This window comes from Salvia miltiorrhiza, chromosome 6 (genome assembly GCF_028751815.1).
Source record: "Salvia miltiorrhiza cultivar Shanhuang (shh) chromosome 6, IMPLAD_Smil_shh, whole genome shotgun sequence".
Classification (NCBI taxonomy): domain Eukaryota; kingdom Viridiplantae; phylum Streptophyta; class Magnoliopsida; order Lamiales; family Lamiaceae; genus Salvia; species Salvia miltiorrhiza.
In genome coordinates, this window is record NC_080392.1 from 18,899,774 (window position 1) to 18,922,513 (window position 22,740).

The window sequence follows — 22,740 nt, forward strand, 5'->3', positions numbered from 1 at the left end:
GGGTCGAGCCCTGACCTCTCGGCTCTGTTGCTGCTGTTCGGTTAATGGCGAGCCGGGGAGTCCACCGTTTCCAGTTTTTCTCCGAGTTCCGAAGCCGGTGAGAGCTCCATCGTCGCGTCGTCCTCCCCAACGCTCCTGTCACTCCGAAATCTGGAGATAGCCGCTGCCTTCGCCGTTGCTGAAAATGGAGGACCAGCGAGCTTCGTCGCGCCGCTGTCATTGGGAAACCGGTGAACGCCTGCTGCTTCACCCGCGAGTCGCCGCCCACTCGTCGTCTCTCGGCCCGACTGAACAGGGCCGCGTCCCTCGTTGTCTAAAAGCTAAGTTCTTCAAGTTTCGTTCCCCTCTTATTCTACGAATTATAGGTGTTGTTGTGCTAAGTAAAAGGCCATGATTTTTAAGCCTAAATCGTGTATGGTGACATGCTGTTGGTTATACATAGAAGTGAACATGCTGTTGTTTTTTTTAATAAGTAAGAAGTGAGACGATAAGGCTATGTGTGTAAGTCATAGTGTGTTTGATTCTATAGAAGTAACTAGTTATGCTACTCCCTTCGTATGATGCATTTCAATCTAATGAATATGATTTCTGTGGGTGTGCATCATGTAACAGGAGGAAGTAAATTGAAAAGAAACAGAATACCTTAATGTTTGCTTTGGTTGAAGGTTGCAGATGAATTGAATTAAACTGAAACTTGTGAATACTTTGGCAGAGATGGATGAAGAGCAGTACAAGTGTGGAATGGGAATGAAATGAAGATTAATAGCTGCTGAAATCTGAAACCAAATGAAGGTGTTCGGGTGTGAAAATTTTGCAAATATGCTGCTGGAGCTGGAGTCAAAAAGAGTATTACATAGGCGTGGAGCTGGAGTCAAAAAAATGTCCAGAATAGATGGCTGAGCATGCTTAAGGGATAGCTGCAGATTTTTTTCACACACATATACTATTCCTTTTTTTTTAGTGTTGGTAGATAGATAGAAAAATAGGGGTTTGTAAAGTGAAGTATAAACAGAAGCAATAATTCTTGTCTTGGAATTTCTATATCTGTAATATTGTATTGCATTTTTTTTTAAATAAAATCCAACTACCGGGTTTTGTTAATATCGCGTGTTTATGAAACTACTCGATATCTGCTTCCTTTCTTAGCTAGAATAAATTCTAAATTAAATCCGTAGATTTAATTCTTCATAAACCGGAATAAATTCACGACTCAAGAAATAATAATAAAAATAGAAAAATAATTCTATTGTGATTAATAAATAACATGACTTCGCTAAGTCAGTTATGAATCTGAAATAATTATTGGCTTACTCAATAATTTTCATTGCGACTTTATTTACGCGAAACTACTGACTTGGTAATAAAATAATAATCCTGCTTAATTAGAATATAATCCAGTGTCATAAGCTGAATTTAAATAATAAATAATTACTGGGCCTGATTTACTGAAAGATGAAATAATAATTATCGTATTACTGGATTTAAATATAATAAAAGAGCGGGTTGTTACATACTACCCCTCTTAACAAAAATTTCGTCCCGAAATTTGCATACCTATGTGAAAAGTTCTGGGTATTTTTCTTTCATCTGGTCCTCAAGTTCCCACGTTGCTTCTTCCGGTCCATGGTGTCTCCACAGTATTTTGACTGACGCGATTGATTTATTCCTCAACTCTTGCACCTTTCGGTCCAAAATGGCTTCAGGTTTTTTCCTCGTACGTCAAGTCTGGGTTAAGAATCATTTCATCTTGGTGAATCACGTGTTTGGGGTCAAACACGTACCGTCTCAGCTGTGACACGTGGAACACATTGTGGACGTTTCCAAAGCTAGGTGGCAGTGCCAACCTATACGCTACGGGACCTATTCTTTCTAAGGATCTCATAAGGTCCTACAAAACGGGGTCTCAACTTACCCTTAACACCGAATCTAACGATCCCTTTCGAGGGTGACTACTTTCAGGAAAACCTTGTCTCCAATCTGAAATTGTAGTTCGGTTCGTCGGGTATCAGCATAAGACTTCTGTCTGTCTTGAGCCTCTTTAATTCTTGCTCTAATCTGGCGGATGGTCTCGATCATCTCGCTTACTGCATCTGGCCCAAGGATTTTTCTTTCACCCACTTCATCCCAGTAAAGTGGTGATCTACACTTCCTTCCATACAGCGCCTCATAAGGTGCCATATCAATGGTTGCCTGGTAACTATTGTTGTAGGCGAATTCGATTAACGGCTAGCACTGATTCCCAACTTCCTCCTCGGTCTAGCACCACTGTCCTCAACATATCTTCAAGGGTCTGAATTGTCCTTTCTGATTGTCCATCTGTTTGAGGGTGAAAGGCGGTGCTAAAGTTTAATCTCGTTCCCAACTCTTTCTGTAAACTGATCCAAAATCTAGAAGTAAATTTTGAATCTCTATCTGAAGTAATGGATATTGGTATTCCATGTAGCCGTACAATCTCACGAATGTACAGTTGGGCTAGTTTCTCCGATCCATGGGTAATTGGAATCGGTATAAAATGAGCGCTCTTTGTGAGACGGTCTACTATTACCCAAATAGCTGTGTTGCCCCTATTTGTCTTGGGTAAACCCGTCACGAAATCCATCGCTATGTGCTCCCACTTCCATTCTGGGATTTCCAATGGCTGCAATTTCCCATATGGTCGTTGATGTAAAGCTTTCACTCGCTGGCATGCAAGGCAACGCTCTACAAACGAGGCTATATCTCGTTTCATCCCGTCCCACCAAAACTTCTGTTTTAGATCTTGGTACATTTTGGTACTTCCGGGATGAGCGGTATAGGGCGTGTCATGAGCTTCACTCATGATCTCGTTTCTGAGTTCCTCGTTATGGGGAACACACAATCTTCCTTCAAAAAGAACTGCGTTATCCGTTGCCTCTTGGTAGCCTCCTGGCGTGCCTGTTCGAATCTTGAGACGAACTTTTTCCAAGCTCTCATCCGTTCTCTGGGCACTGACGATCCTTTCTCTGAGGTCTGGGACGGCTACCAGAGTTGCAATAATTGCTCTTGTCGTTGCCGGTGGCTGAACCACTTCTATCTTCAATTTGTCAAAATCCCTTACAAGCGTGTCTTCTTGAGTGAGAAGAAGTCCTAACTCGGATTGAGTTTTATGACTTAAAGCATCAGCTACTACATTAGCTTTTCCCGGGTGGTAGTTGATACCGCAGTCGTAATCCTTCACAAGCTCGAGCCATCTTCTCTGTCTCATGTTCAAGTCTTTCTGCTCGAAAAAATACTTAAGACTTTTGTGATCAGTGAAGATTTCACATCTAACTCCGTATAGATGGTGTCTCCAAATTTTCAAAGCGTGCACAATTGCTGCCAGTTCCAGATCATGAGTGGGGTAGTTCAATTCATGTGGCCTTAGTTGTCGCGAGGCGTAGGCGATGACCTTTCCTTCTTGCATCAACACACAACCTAGCCCATTTTTAGACGCGTCCGTGAAGATCACGTATTCTTTATCGGCTGCTGGAACTGCTAGCACTGGTGCAGTTGTCAATTTCTTCTTCAGCTCTTGGAAGCTAGCTTCACACTCTTCGTTCCACTTATACTTGATTCCTTTGCGAAGTAATTGCGTCATTGGTCTCGCTATTTTAGAGAATCCTTCGATGAATCTCCGGTAGTATCCTGCCAAACCTAAGAAACTCCGGATTTCATTAGGTGTGGTTGGTGATTTCCACTCGCGCACTGCTTGCACCTTAGCGGGGTCCACCTTGATTCCATCTGCTGATACGATGTGCCCTAGAAACATTACTTCTTTCAACCAAAATTCGCACTTGCTGAATTTGGCGAACAACTTCTCCGTCTTTAATGTCTCCAGGATGATTCTTAAATGATTTTCATGCTCTTGGTCATTCTTAGAATAGATGAGGATATCATCTATAAACACTAAGACAAATTTGTCTAAGTATGGATGGAAAACTCGATTCATGAGGTCCATGAATACTGCCGGTGCATTGGTTAGACCAAATGGCATGACAATGAATTCATAGTGACCATATCTTGTGCGGAAAGCGGTCTTAGATATATCCTCTGGTCTGATCTTCAGTTGATGATAACCAGACCTTAAATCTATTTTTGAGAATACACTGGCTCCTTTGAGTTGATCGAACAAATCATCTATCCTTGGAAGAGGGTATTTGTTTTTAAGCGTCAGTTTGTTCAACTCTCGATAATCAATGCACATTCTCATGGTTCCATCTTTCTTCTTGACAAAGAGTACAGGCGCTCCCCAAGGCGAGACACTGGGTCTGATGAAACCCAAGTCCAAGAGTTCCTGTAGTTGCACCTTTAATTCTTGTAGTTCCTTTGGGGCCATCCTGTACGGTGCCTTTGATACTGGGGCAGATCCAGGTTCTAGATCAATGGTGAAATCTAGTTGCCTGTCTGGAGGTAGTCCTGGCAATATTTCAGGAAAAACTTCTGGAAAGTCTCGTACTATTGCCACATCTTCCACCTTCTTGTCTTCACTAGCTTCCCCGTTTAGGTAGACGAGATAAGCTGTGCTTCCTTCCTTCATCATCTCTTTTCTGGCTTGTAATGCGGATATCACTGGTACTCTTTTCTTCATACCTATGCCGTGAAATTCCGTCGGTTCCTTTCCAGGTGGTCGAATAGAAATTTTTCGTTCACTACAAAGGATGGTGGCGTGATTCTCAGCTAGCCAGTCCATTCCTAAGATCATATCTACGTCCCACATGAGCAGAATATTAAGATTGTTCGCTACCATCTTAAGTTCTCCTATTTCAAATTCTACGTTCGAGCAAACATGTGTGGTGGTAGATCTTTCTCCTGAGGGTGTAGTGATTCTTAAGGCACACTTAGCTCAGTTCTGATTCGATTTCTAAGGTATCTATGCAAGGGGCAGATATAAAAGAATGCGAGGCACCAGTATCGAACAGAATCATTATGGAAAAACCTTTAAGCTTGCCCATACCTGCCAGGTTTCCCTGGTTTTTCTCGGGCTGGTTTTGGGTGAGAGCAAAGGCTCTCGCCTGCTGCGGCAATGGTTGCTGCCGCCTCTGTTGCTGTTGGCGCTGTTGGTGCTTGTGTTGGTATTGCTGCTGGTATGGCTGTTGTTGGCGGGGCTGGTATTGGTATTGCTGCTGGTATGGCTGTTGTTGGCGGGGCTGGTGTTGCCCTTGAACTGCTTGCAGGGGCTGGGCATAAGTGGCCCTGATTGCCGCGCCCTGCTGTTTGTTGGGGCATTGTGAGGAGTAGTGGCCCTTCTGGCCACACGTGTAGCAACTGTCAGTTCCAGCCTTACAGACACCACGATGTGGTTTGTGGCATTTTGTACAAAGGGGAACTTCATTTGTCTTTGGCTGCCTCCAGCCGGGGCAGGACCCTGTTGCTTCCCTTGTCCTTGTTGCTGATATTGTCCCAACGGCGCATTTCCTTGCCATGGCCTCTTGTTAGTCTGGTTTTCATTTCCTCTATGGTCGTTCCAGTTGCGCTTTCCTTTAAAGTTCTGAGGGCGTGCAGGTGGGTTGGCTGGCGCTGAGGTCTGTGATGGAGCCAACCTTTCTACTGGCATCGCAGCTTCGATGTCCAGTGCCCTGTTCAAAGACTTCAGTGTATGAGAGTCCACCATGACTAGCTAGAGTCATCCGAATCTCGTGCCTCAGACCGGCACAAAATTTCTCCTGCCATTTTCTCATCAGTATCCACCTGTTGTGGAGCATAACGCGATAGATCGCAGAACTCTCTGTCAGTACTCTGTCACCGTCTTCTTCCCTTGTTTCAGGCTATAGAACTCAGCCTCCTTCTTCTTTCTGTAGCTCTTGGGAATATACTTATCATATAATCCCGTCTTAAAGTCTTCCCAAGTGTATGCTGCCCATTGTTCGGGAGTCAGAGTCTTTCGGCGGGCTTTCCACCAAAAGTCAGCCGATCCGGCTAGTTGGAAAGACATACACGAGAGTCGCTCCTCTTCTGTGCAGTGTAGGAAGGTGAAGATACGCTCCAAGGCGCGTATCCAAGCTTCGGCCTCGGCTGGGTCGCCTGTCCCAGTGAATGTGGGCGGATTCTGTCGAAGAAACAGTTCTTCAGTCCTTCTAGCAGGGGGTGGAGGGGGTGGGGTAGGTTCCCTATCGTTTCGCCATCCCTTCAGGTATTTCATCGCGATTTCCATCATTGTTAACGTTTCTCCTAGGGGGGCGACCTCGTTTAGGCGGCATTCTGCAAATTACAAACACCCTTTTTAATACATTCTATACAGGAATCTCTAAGGCAATTAATAAAGAACTGTTTGTTAAATTTAACTTATCATAACTCCAAAACTAAGATATTAACAGGAACCGTTGCATACACAAGTCACATTATTCAAAGTTACTACATTCTTAACTGACTCGTGAAGAATAAAACCCGTAGAGAAACATAAAACATACACGAGATCATCGTAGAAAACCCATGCTAGGGTCATTTATATCTCATGGAAAATTGTCTCATCGAGGGCTTTTACATTGTCAACCCAAAATGTAAGTAAAGTCTATCCAGTACTCCCTATGATGTACCGGCTTACTAGTTAAGCAATCACAAAAGGGTTTTTATTCACGGAACGTCCTAGAGACCAACATTTCCGTACTAATGCTAGCTAGAAACAACATAAATAAAATCATAGTCATTGGAACGAATCATCGTTTCCGGAGTACATCCACAAGCTAAAACTATCAAATCTGTGAACTCTGAGTCGCGGTACGACTGTTCCTTGGTGACGCCAGGGGGTCCTCTTCTGGATCCTCCTCGGGGTCCTCCTCCTCATCCTCCTCGGGGTCCTCCTCTTCATCCTCGCCCGGCTCCCAGCTGGGCAACGGAGTCTCTCCCTGGCCCTCGCCTGTCTCCTGCATGATCTGGGCTGAGCGGAAGATATCGTCCACAATCTCACGGATCGGATCGTCTCTGGTGCTGATCCTGGCCGTGGCACGAGGCTTGATCGGAGCTGGAGTTGGCACGGGCTCGGGATGAGTACTCCTCATCGTACCATACGGTACTGTACCATCATCCTCCTGCATAGGGGCTTTGCCCCTATCTATGAACTCCCTCAGGTTGGACATGACCCTGTCAGCGTTGGCCATGGCAGTCGAAAGCCTTGCTTCTGCCGTAGGTATCATTGGTGGTGGAGGAGTAGCAGCCCGGGCTGATGAGTCAGGAGGCGATGGGAAATCCCTGCGAGCCCGTGGACGAGAAGGGCCTGCCTCGTCATCGTGCCTACCACGGCGCCCTAGAACTGAGGCTCGTGGTGGAGAATCTCGTGGCAAGGCCATCGAGGGCTCGGGAGCAGTAGTGGGTGCTTCCGCTGGCAAAGGCGTCCCCACCTGTACGTAGTCTCCCGGCAGGATGTAGGGCCCTAGAGGGGCGCGGCCCCACAAAGTGAAACAGATCTGAAGCTCCGCAATAAAGCTAGGGAAGTCTCCCATGAGGTCGTGGTAATCTTCTCGGCGAAAGATGTAGTGGGCAGAGATCTGTCCTAGCCCATCCCTGCCACTCGGAAGGTAACAGTAAGATCAACCTCTGGATACCGTCATACCCTGATACTCCATGTGCACTCGCCTCGACCCAGTGTCTGTGAAAACCTGCGAGGAACTGTCCGAGGTTATCCCCGTGACATGGAGCATAGGTGCGGTAGGACCTGCTTCGACCTCCTCTGGACTAGTCCATGGGGGCAGTGGTCGTCGTCGGGTGAAAACAGTCCTCGCCATCTAACAAAGGAAGTTCTATCGTCAAAAGTAGCACACGACAAGTAACTTAAGGCGATAAGGTTCTAAATATCTAAAATCGGAAAACAAGTTCGGTTCAATAACCATAACGTGCAAAAACACCTCATCATCTAAATCTAGCATTTACACAAGTCATACAGGTTCTTAATACTTAATCACAGATTACCTAATTCGACTATCATATAGTTCTAGTGTCGTTGTTTACCGAACTTAGGGCTTGTTATGTGATGATGATATTTTCTTAAATCTAGCAACGAGCACTAAAAGTTTCAACAAAATAAGTTCAAAAGGCCAAGCTAATTCGAGATCTCATCGTAGAAAAACACTCGAATATTTAAGCTATGCCCATGCCATCAACGTACTATTGGCGTTCGTTATGCTGCTCAATCTTCATGCTCGTGGTTTCATCATGCGACCCTTCGTGTGATTCTTCTTTCTCTATTTCGACCGTCATTGTCGATGTCATCGTAACATGAAGAAAAAGTTAAGGCATCTCCCTAAGTTCTCTTCTATGTTCCGTCGTGAGAGTGAGCATATATAACTTAACAGTTCTAAGTTCTTGTGATTCATACCATAGTCATACTTATTCATGCTTCATACATTTCAAGAAATTAACTTAATTAAAACTTGAAAGTACTTACCATAACCTCCGTTGAGCGTGACGAGATGTAGTGCCAAGCTTTTGTCAACTAGTTCAAAGTGTATTAACTTACTTAATCTAGACTCAACTTAGAAGGAATGAGTAGTACTCAGAGCAAAAGAAATGCTCTGATACCATTCTGTCACGACCGCACTTGCTAAGGATAGCAAATTCGGGAAAACCGCGACTAAGGGAGGGGAATTTAGGAGCGGGATTTAGAAAGGGTATATTCGTTTTCTTGATGACTCGACTTGTATAAAGAAATCAATTCGAAATATCTAGATATCAACGAAGGCCACAAGAGGACCGTACATAATATTATCCCAAAACGGGGTACTCAATGGTTTTAGTACATTATTAAATAATACATATTGTTTGACAAATGACATAATATCTTAACATAATCAGTGTTCGCAGCGGAATAACAATAACTTGAGTATATGTATGAAGACATATACTCCACTCTGAGGTTCTCGTCCTAAATTGACAAAAGCTCCGCTTGCACACTACATCCTCGATCACAGCTCAACCTGCACATTTAAAAATACATGCAGGGCTAAGTACAAAAGTACTTAGTGGACACTTGCCGAAATTTACATATATGCATAATATTTTATTGTCAAGCCTTTCAATAGTAGTAATATACGAGGGTTTTCCTTTAAAGACTCGTATTTACCAAACATAATATCATTTCTTTCATCAATAACCCGCGCAGGTATTTTATATCATTAATCACCATATCAGTAACTCGTGCCGAGAGGGAGGCCTCCCTCTACGGACACTATGATCGGCCAACCCGCTAGATGACTCACGATCACAAGGTGTACACTAATTCCGAAGGGATTTGCGGTCCCATCCAGAATCCGAATTCGATTAACATCAGATAGGCAATTAATAATAAAACATAAAGCATTTAGGCATTGACAATATCATTTAAATTCATAAGCATAAAGTCTTAAGCAATTCTAATATATAATGTTTAGTTTATACGTAGAAAGCCCACCTGAATAGTAGACTCACGGTTTAGCTCTAACTCTGGTGCTTGACCTTTAATCCGAGAAAATAAAATAAGATTCTAATTCTCGAAAAAATCTCAATAAATGAGGATGCGTGAAATGATTATGCATGACTCATATTCCTTTAATTAAATTATGAGATGCTAATCCTATTTAAGGAAATAAAGCTCGTCTTATGAGGTCGGATTATTAATATTTAATAATCTACTCATCTTAAAAATAATCTAATTCACTTACTAATTAATAATTAGTAAGTCTTAAAATTAATCACTAATTAAATATAATTAGGATTAATAATGAGGGCTTAAATTAATAGATAGCAACCCAACTGAATAATTAATCCCGGATCCAACAAGTTTATACTACAGCCCAAAGATTTAAATAAAGCCCAAGGGGATAGAATATATTTGTTTCAGCCCACTTAAAAAAAATGAAAGGGATTTATTAATAATACAGGCCCAATAGCAAAATAAATTGAAAAGGCCCATTCCTCCATTCCTTCACATCTCGGTCTCTCTCTCTAAGCTCTCCCAATCTCACGCCCGCAGCCTCCTCTCCTCTCAATCTCTCCCAAACTCAATCTGCCTTCAGACGAGGCTTCCGCCGCCGCCGCCACCCGCAATCCGGCGAGCCAGTCGGTCGTCGCCTCGGTTCTTCCCGACGCCGGTCTGCTCCCTCGTCTCCTCTCTCTCGATTCGAAGCATCGGTGGAGAGCCCGAGCCCTAGTTCATCTCCTTCTAGAAAATCCCGCCGTGGCCGTGGGTTCTGTAAATCCGGCGACTCACCACCGTCGTCTCTGAGAATCCGGTTAGTGGTCGTTGCTCGGAAACCTGAAATCGGTCTGTCTTCTCGACCTCTGCTCTGGCAACGAGCTCAGCCCTCAACATCTCTCTCACTCTCGACTTAACAGATCGTGGAGCACCAAGGCGAGCTTCTCGCCTGAAACCTGCTGCCAAGCACCGAGCGCCGCTGCTGTAGGGAGGCCGGCGAACAGTCGGGGTCTCGATCCGATGCGATTAGCTCGGGCGAGCCTGGCTGTTGTCGCCTCTGAAATTAGTGAGGCCATCGCCGCTCCCTGCTCTGACGCACACGTTTGTGCCGACACGACGAAGGCAAGGGTCGAGCCCTGACCTCTCGGCTCTGTTGCTGCTGTTCGGTTAATGGCGAGCCGGGGAGTCCGCCGTTTCTAGTTTTTCTCCGAGTTCCGAAGCCGGTGAGAGCTCCATCGTCGCGTCGTCCTCCCCAACGCCCCTGTCACTCCGAAATCTGGAGATAGCCGCTGCCTTCGCCGTTGCTGAAAATGGAGGACCAGCGAGCTTCGTCGCGCCGCTGTCATTGGGAAACCGGTGAACGCCTGCTGCTTCACCCGTGAGTCGCCGCCCACTCGTCGTCTCTCGGCCCGACTGAACAGGGCCGCGTCCCTCGTTGTCTAAAAGCTAAGTTCTTCAAGTTTCGTTCCCCTCTTATTCTACGAATTATAGGTGTTGTTGTGCTAAGTAAAAGGCCATGATTTTTAAGCCTAAATCGTGTATGGTTACATGCTGTTGGTTATACATAGAAGTGAACATGCTGTTGTTTTTTTTTAATAAGTAAGAAGTGAGACGATAAGGCTATGTGTGTAAGTCATAGTGTGTTTGATTCTATAGAAGTAACTAGTTATGCTACTCCCTTCGTATGATGCATTTCAATCTAATGAATATGATTTCTGTGGGTGTGCATCATGTAACAGGAGGAAGTAAATTGAAAAGAAACAGAATACCTTAATGTTTGCTTTGGTTGAAGGTTGCAGATGAATTGAATTAAACTGAAACTTGTGAATACTTTGGCAGAGATGGATGAAGAGCAGTACAAGTGTGGAATGGGAATGAAATGAAGATTAATAGCTGCTGAAATCTGAAACCAAATGAAGGTGTTCGGGTGTGAAAATTTTGCAAATATGCTGCTGGAGCTGGAGTCAAAAAGAGTATTACATAGGCGTGGAGCTGGAGTCAAAAAAATGTCCAGAATAGATGGCTGAGCATGCTTAAGGGATAGCTGCAGATTTTTTTTCACACACATACACTATTCCTTTTTTTTTTAGTGTTGGTAGATAGATAGAAAAATAGGGGTTTGTAAAGTGAAGTATAAACAGAAGCAATAATTCTTGTCTTGGAATTTCTATATCTGTAATATTGTATTGCATTTTTTTTTTAAATAAAATCCAACTACCGGGTTTTGTTAATATCGCGTGTTTATGAAACTACTCGATATCTGCTTCCTTTCTTAGCTAGAATAAATTCTAAATTAAATCCGTAGATTTAATTCTTCATAAACCGGAATAAATTCACGACTCAAGAAATAATAATAAAAATAGAAAAATAATTCTATTGTGATTAATAAATAACATGACTTCGCTAAGTCAGTTATGAATCTGAAATAATTATTGGCTTACTCAATAATTTTCATTGCGATTTTATTTACGCGAAACTACTGACTTGGTAATAAAATAATAATCCTGCTTAATTAGAATATAATCCAGTGTCATAAGCTGAATTTAAATAATAAATAATTATTGGGCCTGATTTACTGAAAGATGAAATAATAATTATCGTATTACTGGATTTAAATATAATAAAAGAGCGGGTTGTTACATATTCCGATTCAGAGTTAAGAATAAACGACAGGCATTGCCTAATCAGGTGGGCTTATTTTCCAAATGTATGATTTAGCTATTGAGCTTAAATGTTTCAATGAAATGAAAACTGTTTATCCGATAAAATATTTTTGTGCACTCTGCTCTGTTTAAGGCTCGCATAAGTTAATCGATCGAGGTTCTCTCTTGACCTAACACGTTATTTGAGAATTGTGTACACTTATTAGCTGACTCGGTGGGTTGATCTCCATTCGGGCACTAATCATGTATGTACGTTATAAGGGTGCTCGACGGGATGTGTTCCGGAGCATTGGGTCCCAAATGGAAACTTGACTGGGTTACGCCCTCAGTTCAAGTAAGCAGGAGTAATGGATCCGTCGGTGGCTAAAAGGTCCGGGATCACAGCGAGTAACGGAAAGGGAGTGTGACAATTGCGCGCAATATAATAAAATGTTTTAACATGCTTAGAAGTTATTTCACTTTAAAACCTTCTAAGTATGTCAAGTATAATTGGATAAACTGCTCTTATGATTATGAAATGTTTATAAAAATGCTAGTCCACTAAGTACATTAGTACTTAGCCCAAAAATACTTTCAAATGTTTTCAGGTTGATTGGTCGGTGCTGACGGGGCGGAGCTGAGGCTAGGGTTCAACTCCGTATTTTGTCTTCCGTTGTACCACTAGCTCTTATTTATCTTTTGTTTCTCCAACTTAAGACTTTTATGTTAAATTCTGAATCATGTTTCTTATCGAGCTTAGACTCTCAACTTCTAGCATTTTGTTATTTAACGTTGGTTATCAGAAGCATGAAACCAAACTTGTGATCCTGAGGTTTAGAATGTTGTTGATTGATTAAGTATCACTTGATTTCTATCTTTCTTCATTCAAAGGGGGTTACCCAACCTTTTTATCCTATTATTTGAATTTCACAAGGTTCTTCCCTTGTTTATTTCTATGATTTTAGTCGCACCTCGATTATAGTTTATTCCTTCAAGAATTGGGGTGTGACAAAGAAAGAATGAGGCGAATATCCACTTACCATGTATAAGAGGATCTGACCTAATTTACTTGCCAAAGTTATGGGATGCATTTCTGATTTGAGCTAAGCATATATGGAAAGAAATTTCAGCAACTTGGCTGCGCCCAGAAACCATAACCGTCGTGCCCAGAAACCCTAGCTGCTGCCTGCTACGCCTAGAAGCCCTAATCTACATGGACCTGGCCCAAGGCCCACTCCTTTCTCTATAGAAAGAAGCACTTCCCTGCGGTCACATGAGCTGGATACGAATTTTAACACATAATTTTCAGCGATTCTTCACTTTAGATTAGTTTGTTTTGTATTTCTATTTTAATGAGAGTCTAGCCAAGGAAGAAACAAGCCCTTTGGGCACATTTTTATTTTATGTATTATTTTTATTTGGTTTGGGCAAAGTTGGTGTTGCCCAAAGATTGCTTTTATTTTTTAACTTCTCTTTCAATTCAAGTATGTTTATTTCGTTTATTTATTTTGTATTATTTTATTTAATTATGTCTAGGTAATTGTTTTACTTGGTTTGAGGCTAAAAATCTAGTTAAGTATGAGCAAGTGAAATCGTGAGGTCTAATGTGGGCACAAGATTTGTGCAATCACGTTCCCGAAGCAATTGGCCTGATTCCAACACAACTTGGACAAACTCGGCACTTTATCCGATCGGTATTGTTCTGGGCACGGCCAAGTTACAAGCAGTATGTGTGCACAAGTTAGGAGAAATCCGGCTCCACGAAGTGCGACAATTGTGGGCGAGTGGTAGTATGTCTTCGGACATGCCTGATGACCATTTGGGTCCGACAAACTTCCTGTGGGCAACCACATGAAGGGCGCGGATGAGGGCGGGGTAGGCTGCGCACGTGTCAAGTGACAAAGGGGCCCAACCTATTGATATCTGCCCATAACCAATGACGTGAAGGCACAATGACAATCCTTAAACCTATGAGCGATGATTGTGCCCAGACTTGACGAGACTATGCCCAAACCAAGTTCCTTTTATTTTTTATCTTTCTTTTGTTTTATTTCAGGTTCTTTGTTTCCAGTGCTTTGATCAGGGCACAACCCCAAGTGTGTGATCGTGACCATAACAAGAGAGAATAATACACCAACTCCTCGTGAGATCCCTATACTTACCGCTAGCGGAACCTAGCTGTGGGCATAGGAAAAGTATAAATTTATTTGCACGGAGAGTTCCACCGCACAACGACAAGGCAAAGCAATTATCTCCGTCAGGGTCATTATGCACTTTGGCCTCTACCAGAGGCAATTTTAAGTTTTTTTTTTCTTTTTCTTAAGCTTTTTTTTATTCTGCAACTTGTTATTATCAATATCTAATACTCCATTTATTCACGAGTAATTTTATTATTATTTTTGTTAGTTCACGAAAATCAAATATTTTCTTTTATAAAAATTACTCCTTATATTTTAGATTTTATCCAAATTTAATATTTATTACTATACGATGTGAATACGAATATGAAACGATATCTTTCGTGTTGACACAACATAATTAAAATTTAAACTTACACGTGTGATAACGACACAAAAATCATAAAGCTTATAATAACAACAATAATAATGTTTAATTTGCAATTTTGCACAACAAATTCAGATTCAAATATAAAGAAAATACAAAATATTATATAAAAAAAATCAATAATATAACAATACACTTCAAATTACATATCCAAACGGAGATTAAGTTAAGGAAACAAAATATAAAATAATAATATTATATAGAGTGGATTTTTAAAATGGTCACTTTCATATTGTAAAATTAAAAATTGTCCACTAAGAAAAAAATATTAAAAAATGGCCAGTGTTACCAAAATACCCTTCACATTAAAAATTTAAAAAATGTCCACTTTACATCACCCCTTTAAAAAATCCCGCAATTCACAACCAGTGTGAATTCACAACCAAAAATTTTTGGTTGTGAATTGTGAATTCACAACCAGAATTTTTTGTTTGTGAATTCACAACCAGTCGAATTCACAATCAAAATTTAATTCACAACCAGATATTTTTGGTTGTGAATTCACAACCTAAATTTAATTCACAATAAGAATTTTTTGGTTGTGAATTCAAAACCAGTCAAATTCACAACCGTAAACCCTAAACCCTAAACTATCTAAACCCTAAACCCTGAACCTTAAACAGTCAAACTCACAACAAGAATTTTTTGATTGTGAATTCACAAGCCTAAGCCCACTCTAAATCCTAAATCCTAAATCCACTCTAAACCCTAAACCCTAAAACCGTAAACCCACTCTAAACCCTAAACCCTAAAACCTAAACCCTAAACCTAAACCCTAAACCCTAAAACCTAACATAAACCCTAAACCCTACACAGTCGAATTCACAACAAGAATTTTTTGGTTGTGAATTTACAACCAAAATTTAATTCATAGCCAGAATGTTTTGGTTGTGAATTCACAACCACAATTTATTTTAGTTGTGAATTCAAGTAGTTTTGAATTTGAATTTTTAAAGTTTGAATTAACAACTAAAACTAGAATTTATTTTGATTGGGAATTTGAGTTTTAGTGAATTCACAACCAGAATTCAATTCACAACCAGAATTTATTTTGGTTGTGAATTTGAGTTTTTAAAGTTTGAATTCACAACTAAAACTAGAATTTATTTTGATTATGAATTCGAGTTTTAGTTGTGAATTAATAGATCTGGTTGTGAATTCAAGAATATTAAGTTGTGAATTCATAAATGTGGTCGTGAATTCAAAAACATTAAGCTGTGAATTCATAAATTTGGTTGTGAATTTAAGAACCATTAAAAAAATAATTATACAGCTCAATCAAATTGTTGTACAACACCAAAATACAACAACTCAATCTACCATCAAAATACATCAATTCCTCTAAATCAACAATCAAAATACAATAAAATATCCGAATCAATTCAATCTACAATCAAAATACAATAATTCCTTTGAATCAACAATCTCAACAGATCTTAGAACGAAAATCATTCACAGACGTCTCAGATCTAAACTTTTTTTCAAGGAATTAAGACAAAAATCCCCAAAATTACTCAGATATGGAACTAGGGTTTTTTTTTTGCCTGGGAAAACGCGCCGCCTCTGAGCGGCGTCGCTGCACTGCGCCTTTTCGCTCGCCGCCCAGACCACTTCCCGGCGGCCTCTGCCAGACGCCAAACACCGTCCTCAGCAACACCGCCTCCACCCTGGGGAATCACCACAACCGCACGAAGAATGTACATCCCTGCTCAAAATCCTAATTCGTCCCCAATTTGTCCGCAATGGCTCGAAGCGAAGAGAAATTGCAGTCGATGCTGAACTGTGAAAGAGGAGGAGAAGAAGAAGCCAAAGGAGCGCCGCCCCTACCTGGCGTCGGAGATGGCGGAGGCGACGAGGCCGGGGCAGAGACGATGAGGCCTGGACACATCAAACCAATTTGAAATTGGACACATCAAAATCCCTAATTAGACATTGGACACATCAAAATCGCTTAACAATTAGTAACCTAATCATAAAAAATCGATGACATCAAAATCCCCAATTCAATTGTTCACAAACCAATTTGAAATTGGACTCGACTTCGGGTTTCAGATGAGGTGCAAATCGATCGAGATAAGTTTCCCAAACCTTCTTTCTGTAGGCAGACTTGATCTACATACCAAATTCCAAAATTAAAATTGAAATTAGGGTTTGATAGAAATTTAAAGTGTGTTTGTGAACCTGAGATTGGGAGGTGTTAGAAATGGATATTGAGCCCATTCCTCCCTTAAAAGGCCTTATAAGGGAGAGGGTTGCCTCACCATATAAAGTGGCTCATGCCACTATCTCCAATCCAATGTGGGACACTTCAATAGGAGGGAACGGAGTTATGTGGGAAGTCCAGCAACCGCCCCTACCTGGCGTCAGAGTGCCGCGACTTGGCGGAGGCCGACAAGCCGGAAAGTCGCTGAGATTCAGAACGAAGGCCTTGTTCAATCTCGAGCGCGCAAGCGACGGTTGCTCCTTGGAAACTCGAGCCTTGATGTTCTGGCGGCGGCAGACGAAGCGAGAGCGGCGGCGCTTCGTCGGATGAGAGAAAGAAGGAGGGAGGGAGAGAGAGAGAAAGCGTAGAGAGAGAGAACACGTTAGAGAGAGAGTATTTCTGACTGGCCATTTTTTAATATTTTAAGGGGAAGGGTATTTCTGACTTTTTGCTTAAAAACTGGTCATTTTTTAATATTTTTATTTCATAGGCTAGATTTTAATTTTACAATATGAAAGTGGACACTTCTATATATTAACTCTATTATATATATATATATATATATATATATATATATATATATATAGGGGGCGGTTATTCACAAAACTCCCATTAGCATATAAATTAAGAACTAATCTAGACCATAGATCTCTCTATAATCAATGGCCCAGATCTGAAATAACTCATTCTACATAATTCATTTTACTTGAATTGCGAATTCATGCCAAACTATGGTAAAAAGGGTATAATAGTGAATCATTGTGTTTGACTTTCCGTGTACAACTTTTAATCCCCATTATTTTCGCCCAGTAGTATGGAAAGATGGATTTTCTTATCTTAATGAATGATATATATCTATGCAATTATTTCCGTCCATTTTGCATCGGTTAAATACAAAACTCTCTCTATCTCTCTCTCATCGCCATGTAGTTACAATAGTCACGTACTAATGCATTCGATTCATGCTCATACACTATATTATTCACATAACGATGCATCATATTCATGCGCATACACTGAATTATTCACATGCCAATGCATCCTATATTTTTCATGCACATATACAGAATTATTCACGTGTCAATGCATCCTATTTATGTCGAACTACAAAGATTATACATATCGACCTACAAAAATTACACATGAAACTTTTAAAAGTATTAATGGCATCCCATTCATCGCATACATTGTATTATTCACATACTGATGCATCCTATTCATGCACATACATTGAATTATTCGTGTGCCAATGCATCCTGAATTAATACTTAGATGAATAAAAGTGGGTTTTGGGCATGAATCGTTTTGTCAGTTTGCATGAATTTAAAATATCTGGACTTCATCTCAACATTAACACTGCTACCATGAATGGAGTGTTTACGTATCATAGAAAATAATTGCGATCAAATCTGAAACTGATCCCACGATTCCTTCAAATAAGGAAAAGGATAGTTACCCCAAAAATGAAATTACCTTTCGTCCCTAATGTGTATTCAGCATGTAATTGATCAATTAAATATGGGTAATATCTAACCATCCAATTTTGAAGATCTAATGGTTTATATTGGTTCTTAATTTATATCCTAAAATTAGTTATTATTTTAGCCTAACCCTATATATATGTATATATATATATATATATATATATATATATATATATAGGGGGCCGCTCCAATGAGACCCCCTAATTTTAGTGAGATCTAGGGCACGATCTGGTGCGTTTATTTTATCAATCCTATGGCTGATATTGTATCTGGAGGGTGATTTTTTTTCGCAGGGTTCGAATCCTGGAGGGAGCAGAATATTTTAAATTTTGTTATTCATCAGTATATACTGCATTGTTCATCAGTATATACGGCCCTGTTCATCAGTATATATGTCTTATTCATTACGAATTTTTTAAATTTTATTTTTCATCAGTATATACATCTTGTTCATTAGATATACATTTTGTTCATTAGTATTATATGTCTTATTCATTGTCCTAGTGTTTCACGAAAAATATGGGGTCTCACTGGAGCGCGCCCCTATATATATATATATATATATATATATATATATATATATATATATATATAGAATAAAAACACTCTTAAGTGTATAAAATATAAATGATTTTCAGCCCTTAGATCATCAAGATCTACGGTTGATTCGTAACCCTTTTGGATGAATTCGTGGTCCCGGGTTCGAATTCCAAATGTAGCAAAAATTTATTTTTCACAATTCGTAACCATGTTGGATGAATTCGTAATCTTGTTGGATAAAATTCGTACATTAAAAAACGTTTATATTTATATTTTAAGAAGTGTTTTTACTGTAGCTCTCCCCTATATATACACACACATACATATATATTTATTTAACATGTGATTTATGTCCGATACGAACCTAAGGCTTAACACTAATTCATTAATTTCATGCATATTCATGTCGAATTATAGTATAATGTCAAAAATTGCTAGTTCTACCGAAAACTCACCCATATCTACAAGAATGCTTATTGTGACGTTGACAATCTCTGTTGTATTAAGAACATAATACCAGTGTACACGAAAGTGGTTCGGTCAAATGATATGAAGGGCCAAATTGGGAGAATTAAAAAACCAGTACTGATTAGCACGTTATAACTAATTTCAAATCACTTATGTTTTATATATTTCAGTTATTCAAGTTAGTGAACATTTCCCCCTCCTTACAGCATTGTAAATTTTCAAATATGAAATCTCCTCCTCAACCGCCACACCCAAAGTTGATTCTTGATTTTGAACCAAACAATTAAAAAGATAATCATAGAAAATTCAATTTCATTTGTAGTAGGGAATTAAATGAATTGAGATTTTTTCCCTGTTTATTTCTTGATGTCTTTCTCTTTTTGGTGTTGAACAAACTGCCTATAAGTATCCTCTTCGTGACTCTATTAGAATAATAGTACTATTCTCTTCATCACTCTAAATTACTTCTTTAATTTTTTCTAAATATCACAAAATATAATTTATTTTCTTAATTTAAATTACTTTAAAACTTTCCATTACTAAAATAATTTTAGATAATACTATTTGTTCAAATAATATGTAAAGCAAAATGACTTCAATGTAAAATAAAATACATGGAGCTAGCATGAATAAGGGCAAAATAAAATAATTCTACATACATTAATTATATTTACCAGAAAGCATGAAATAATTTATGTGCAAAATGAAAGAAGACATTCTGATGGGACGGAGGAGAGAGATCAAAAAATAAATAAAGTTTCACAAACGATTATATAAATTGATATTTATCTTTGAAATCTAACATCTAGCGTTTACTAACATTGACAAGTAATTTCATACTGATACATTTTTGTCTGCTGTCGCGTAATAATCTAATACTTGTTGATGAGTAATTTGATGTTGATATGCATATAATAATATCCTAGCTATCTCGTGTCAATAGCAGGAATCTCTTGTCTCTCTGTCTTGAGGGATCCAAATTCCAAAAGGAATATACAGAAACACATCTAGTGTAGTGGTTGTGAATGAAAATGATGGGGGAAGAAGATGAGGTGATGAAATTGGGGAAGAAAATAAGATTGATGGAGGAGAAAGAGGTGGCGATAGTGGTGGTGCCCCTAGGGATGGGGGTGCTGCTGGCCTACCATATGTGGCTGATGCTCACCATTAAACGCAATCCCAGAAGAACTGTCATTGGTCTCAACGCCGAGAGCCGCCGCATCTGGGTTTCCTGTATGATGGCTGTCAGTATTCCTCCTCTCCTCCATTGTTACTTCATTATTTACATCTATTTCTTGGAATTATATTAATGGATATTCTTATTTGGGGTTTACCTTAGATATATAGATAGAAATAATATAGGGTAATTATTGTTTATTAAGATAGATCGCAAGTATGGGATATCCACGCCTTTAATCCGAATACAAAATAATTAATCATATATTCTTATCAATCATGAAAAAGTAAAAGTTTTCTTAGGGACTAAAGTTGGGGGCATTTATCATTAATGATTAGCTCGATAGATAAAAATAGTTGAGATGAATTGGAACTTTAGAGTGTGCAAGGTCCTTCATACTATCTATAGCTTGTGTGCTAACTTAGTTTAATTCGTATCCTATTTCAATAGTAAGATAGGAGAAATCTTAAGAATTAAAATAAAAATACTCAATTATATATATCATCAATTGTGAAAAGTAAACACTCCCTAAATTCTGTCTATAATAGGTATCAAAAGTTCTGTGTGGTCTTCTGTTTGCTTTGAAGTTTCAATAGTTTGCAACTTTGGTTAATTTCTTCGTTTTAAAAAATTGTTACACTCAAAAAAAGGAAAAACACACTCATACTCTAACCTTCTAGGTGACTCGAACCCCTATATATTAACATTTAACCCTTGCTTAAATTTTATCATTCTGGAATGTGTAGCTATTAGTTACATTTCATATCAGTGGTGATTGTTTTCATAATTAAATTTAATTACTCGTCTATGTGAATGTTGGTTTCTTCAGATGCTATTATAAGTTCTCTTACAGAGCCTCATCACTCTATTAATGTTTTCTATATACTATTTATCCCAGTTTGTTAGTAGCTCATTCTTTGTTGCCTTTTGTTTAGATGCATGATTTGATATATTTGTTGCACTTTTCAGATACAGATGCTATGATATAAACTATAAAAGATTTTTTTTGTATTAGAAGAAACAAATATTTTAAGAAAGCGTGTGACATGGCATTAACCATTCTACCATAAGATGAGCACACGCACAAAACTATAATGAGAACCTTAGTGTTTCTATGAGTTACTGTAATATATAAGATATCTTTTTGCTAAACAAAAATAAATAGCCATTTTTGTGCAAGTTCTTATAATATAATCCCTTCTTTTCACATCCCTTCTTGGAGTGAAAAGAAAGAATGATAAAATACACTAAGATTAAAATTGTAAGAGTGACTATATTCTTTTTCATTATGTTTACAATAGCTCACTCTGTTCCTATTTTGTGGTGGATGAAGGAGTGTTTGTTGGAATGTGATGACTGATATATGAGTTGATGAAAAAACAACAGGATCCACTCAAAAACGGCGTGTTGGCCATCCAAACCATTCGCAACAACATCATGGCGTCCACGCTCTTGGCCACAATCGCCATCACTCTCAGCTCCCTAATAAGCGTCTACGTCAGCAACGAATCCGCAGGCCTGCATCAGGAGATCTCCGCCGTCTCCTCCGTCAAGTTCTTCGCCGTGCTCATTTGCTTCCTGGCGGCCTTCCTCTGCAACGTGCTCTCGATAAGGTACTACGCCCACAGCAGCTTCCTGGTCACCGTCCCGACCTTCAGGGACCGCAAGGATGCCATTGAGTACGTCGCAACGAACCTCAACCGGGGCGGCCTCTTCTGGTCGCTCGGCCTGCGGGCCTTCTACTTGTCGTTCCCTCTCTTCGTGTGGGTCTTCGGCCCGATTCCCATGTTCGTGTGCTGTTGTGTCATGTCCTTCATACTCTATTTTCTTGACACCACCACCAGCTTCACCAGGGATTTGTATAGTCATTCTGTGAGTGTTGATGAAGATTTGGAGGCTGCTCTTCTTCAACCTACTTAATTTGGTTGTACATCATTTGTTGCGGAGTTATAGTTTTGGTGGGAAAGTTTGCAAGATTTCATTTCTATCTTTTGATGTATGTAATTACCATTTTCTTTTGTATAATTCTATATATCTTAATATTCCCTCCGTCCACCACAAGTTTGAAACTTTTGGTGGGTATAGGTTTTAATCAAATGAGTGGTGATTTTTATGTAATGGAAAAAGAGCTTCATTACTGTATGAAACGAGTGGTTGAGTGGTGATTTTTTTATGTGATGAAAAAAGAGTCCCACTATTGTATGAAATGAATGGTTCAGATTGAATTAATGGGGAGTTTGTGTAAATAAGGACTATTTGTAAAAATAAAAGATAAGAAAAAG

General features: G+C 39.6%; 1 protein-coding gene across 1 annotated transcript; it reads left to right on the forward strand.

Moving 5' to 3' along the window:
- The first annotated feature begins 20,098 nt into the window (after positions 1-20,098).
- On the forward strand, positions 20,099-22,683 carry LOC130990321 (uncharacterized). The gene is made up of 2 exons (XM_057914538.1): positions 20,099-20,525; positions 21,845-22,683. Exons 1-2 carry the CDS (start codon positions 20,307-20,309, stop codon positions 22,376-22,378), a joined length of 753 nt encoding a protein of 250 aa, XP_057770521.1. The 5' UTR covers positions 20,099-20,306; the 3' UTR covers positions 22,379-22,683.
- Positions 22,684-22,740: the final 57 nt, after the last annotated feature.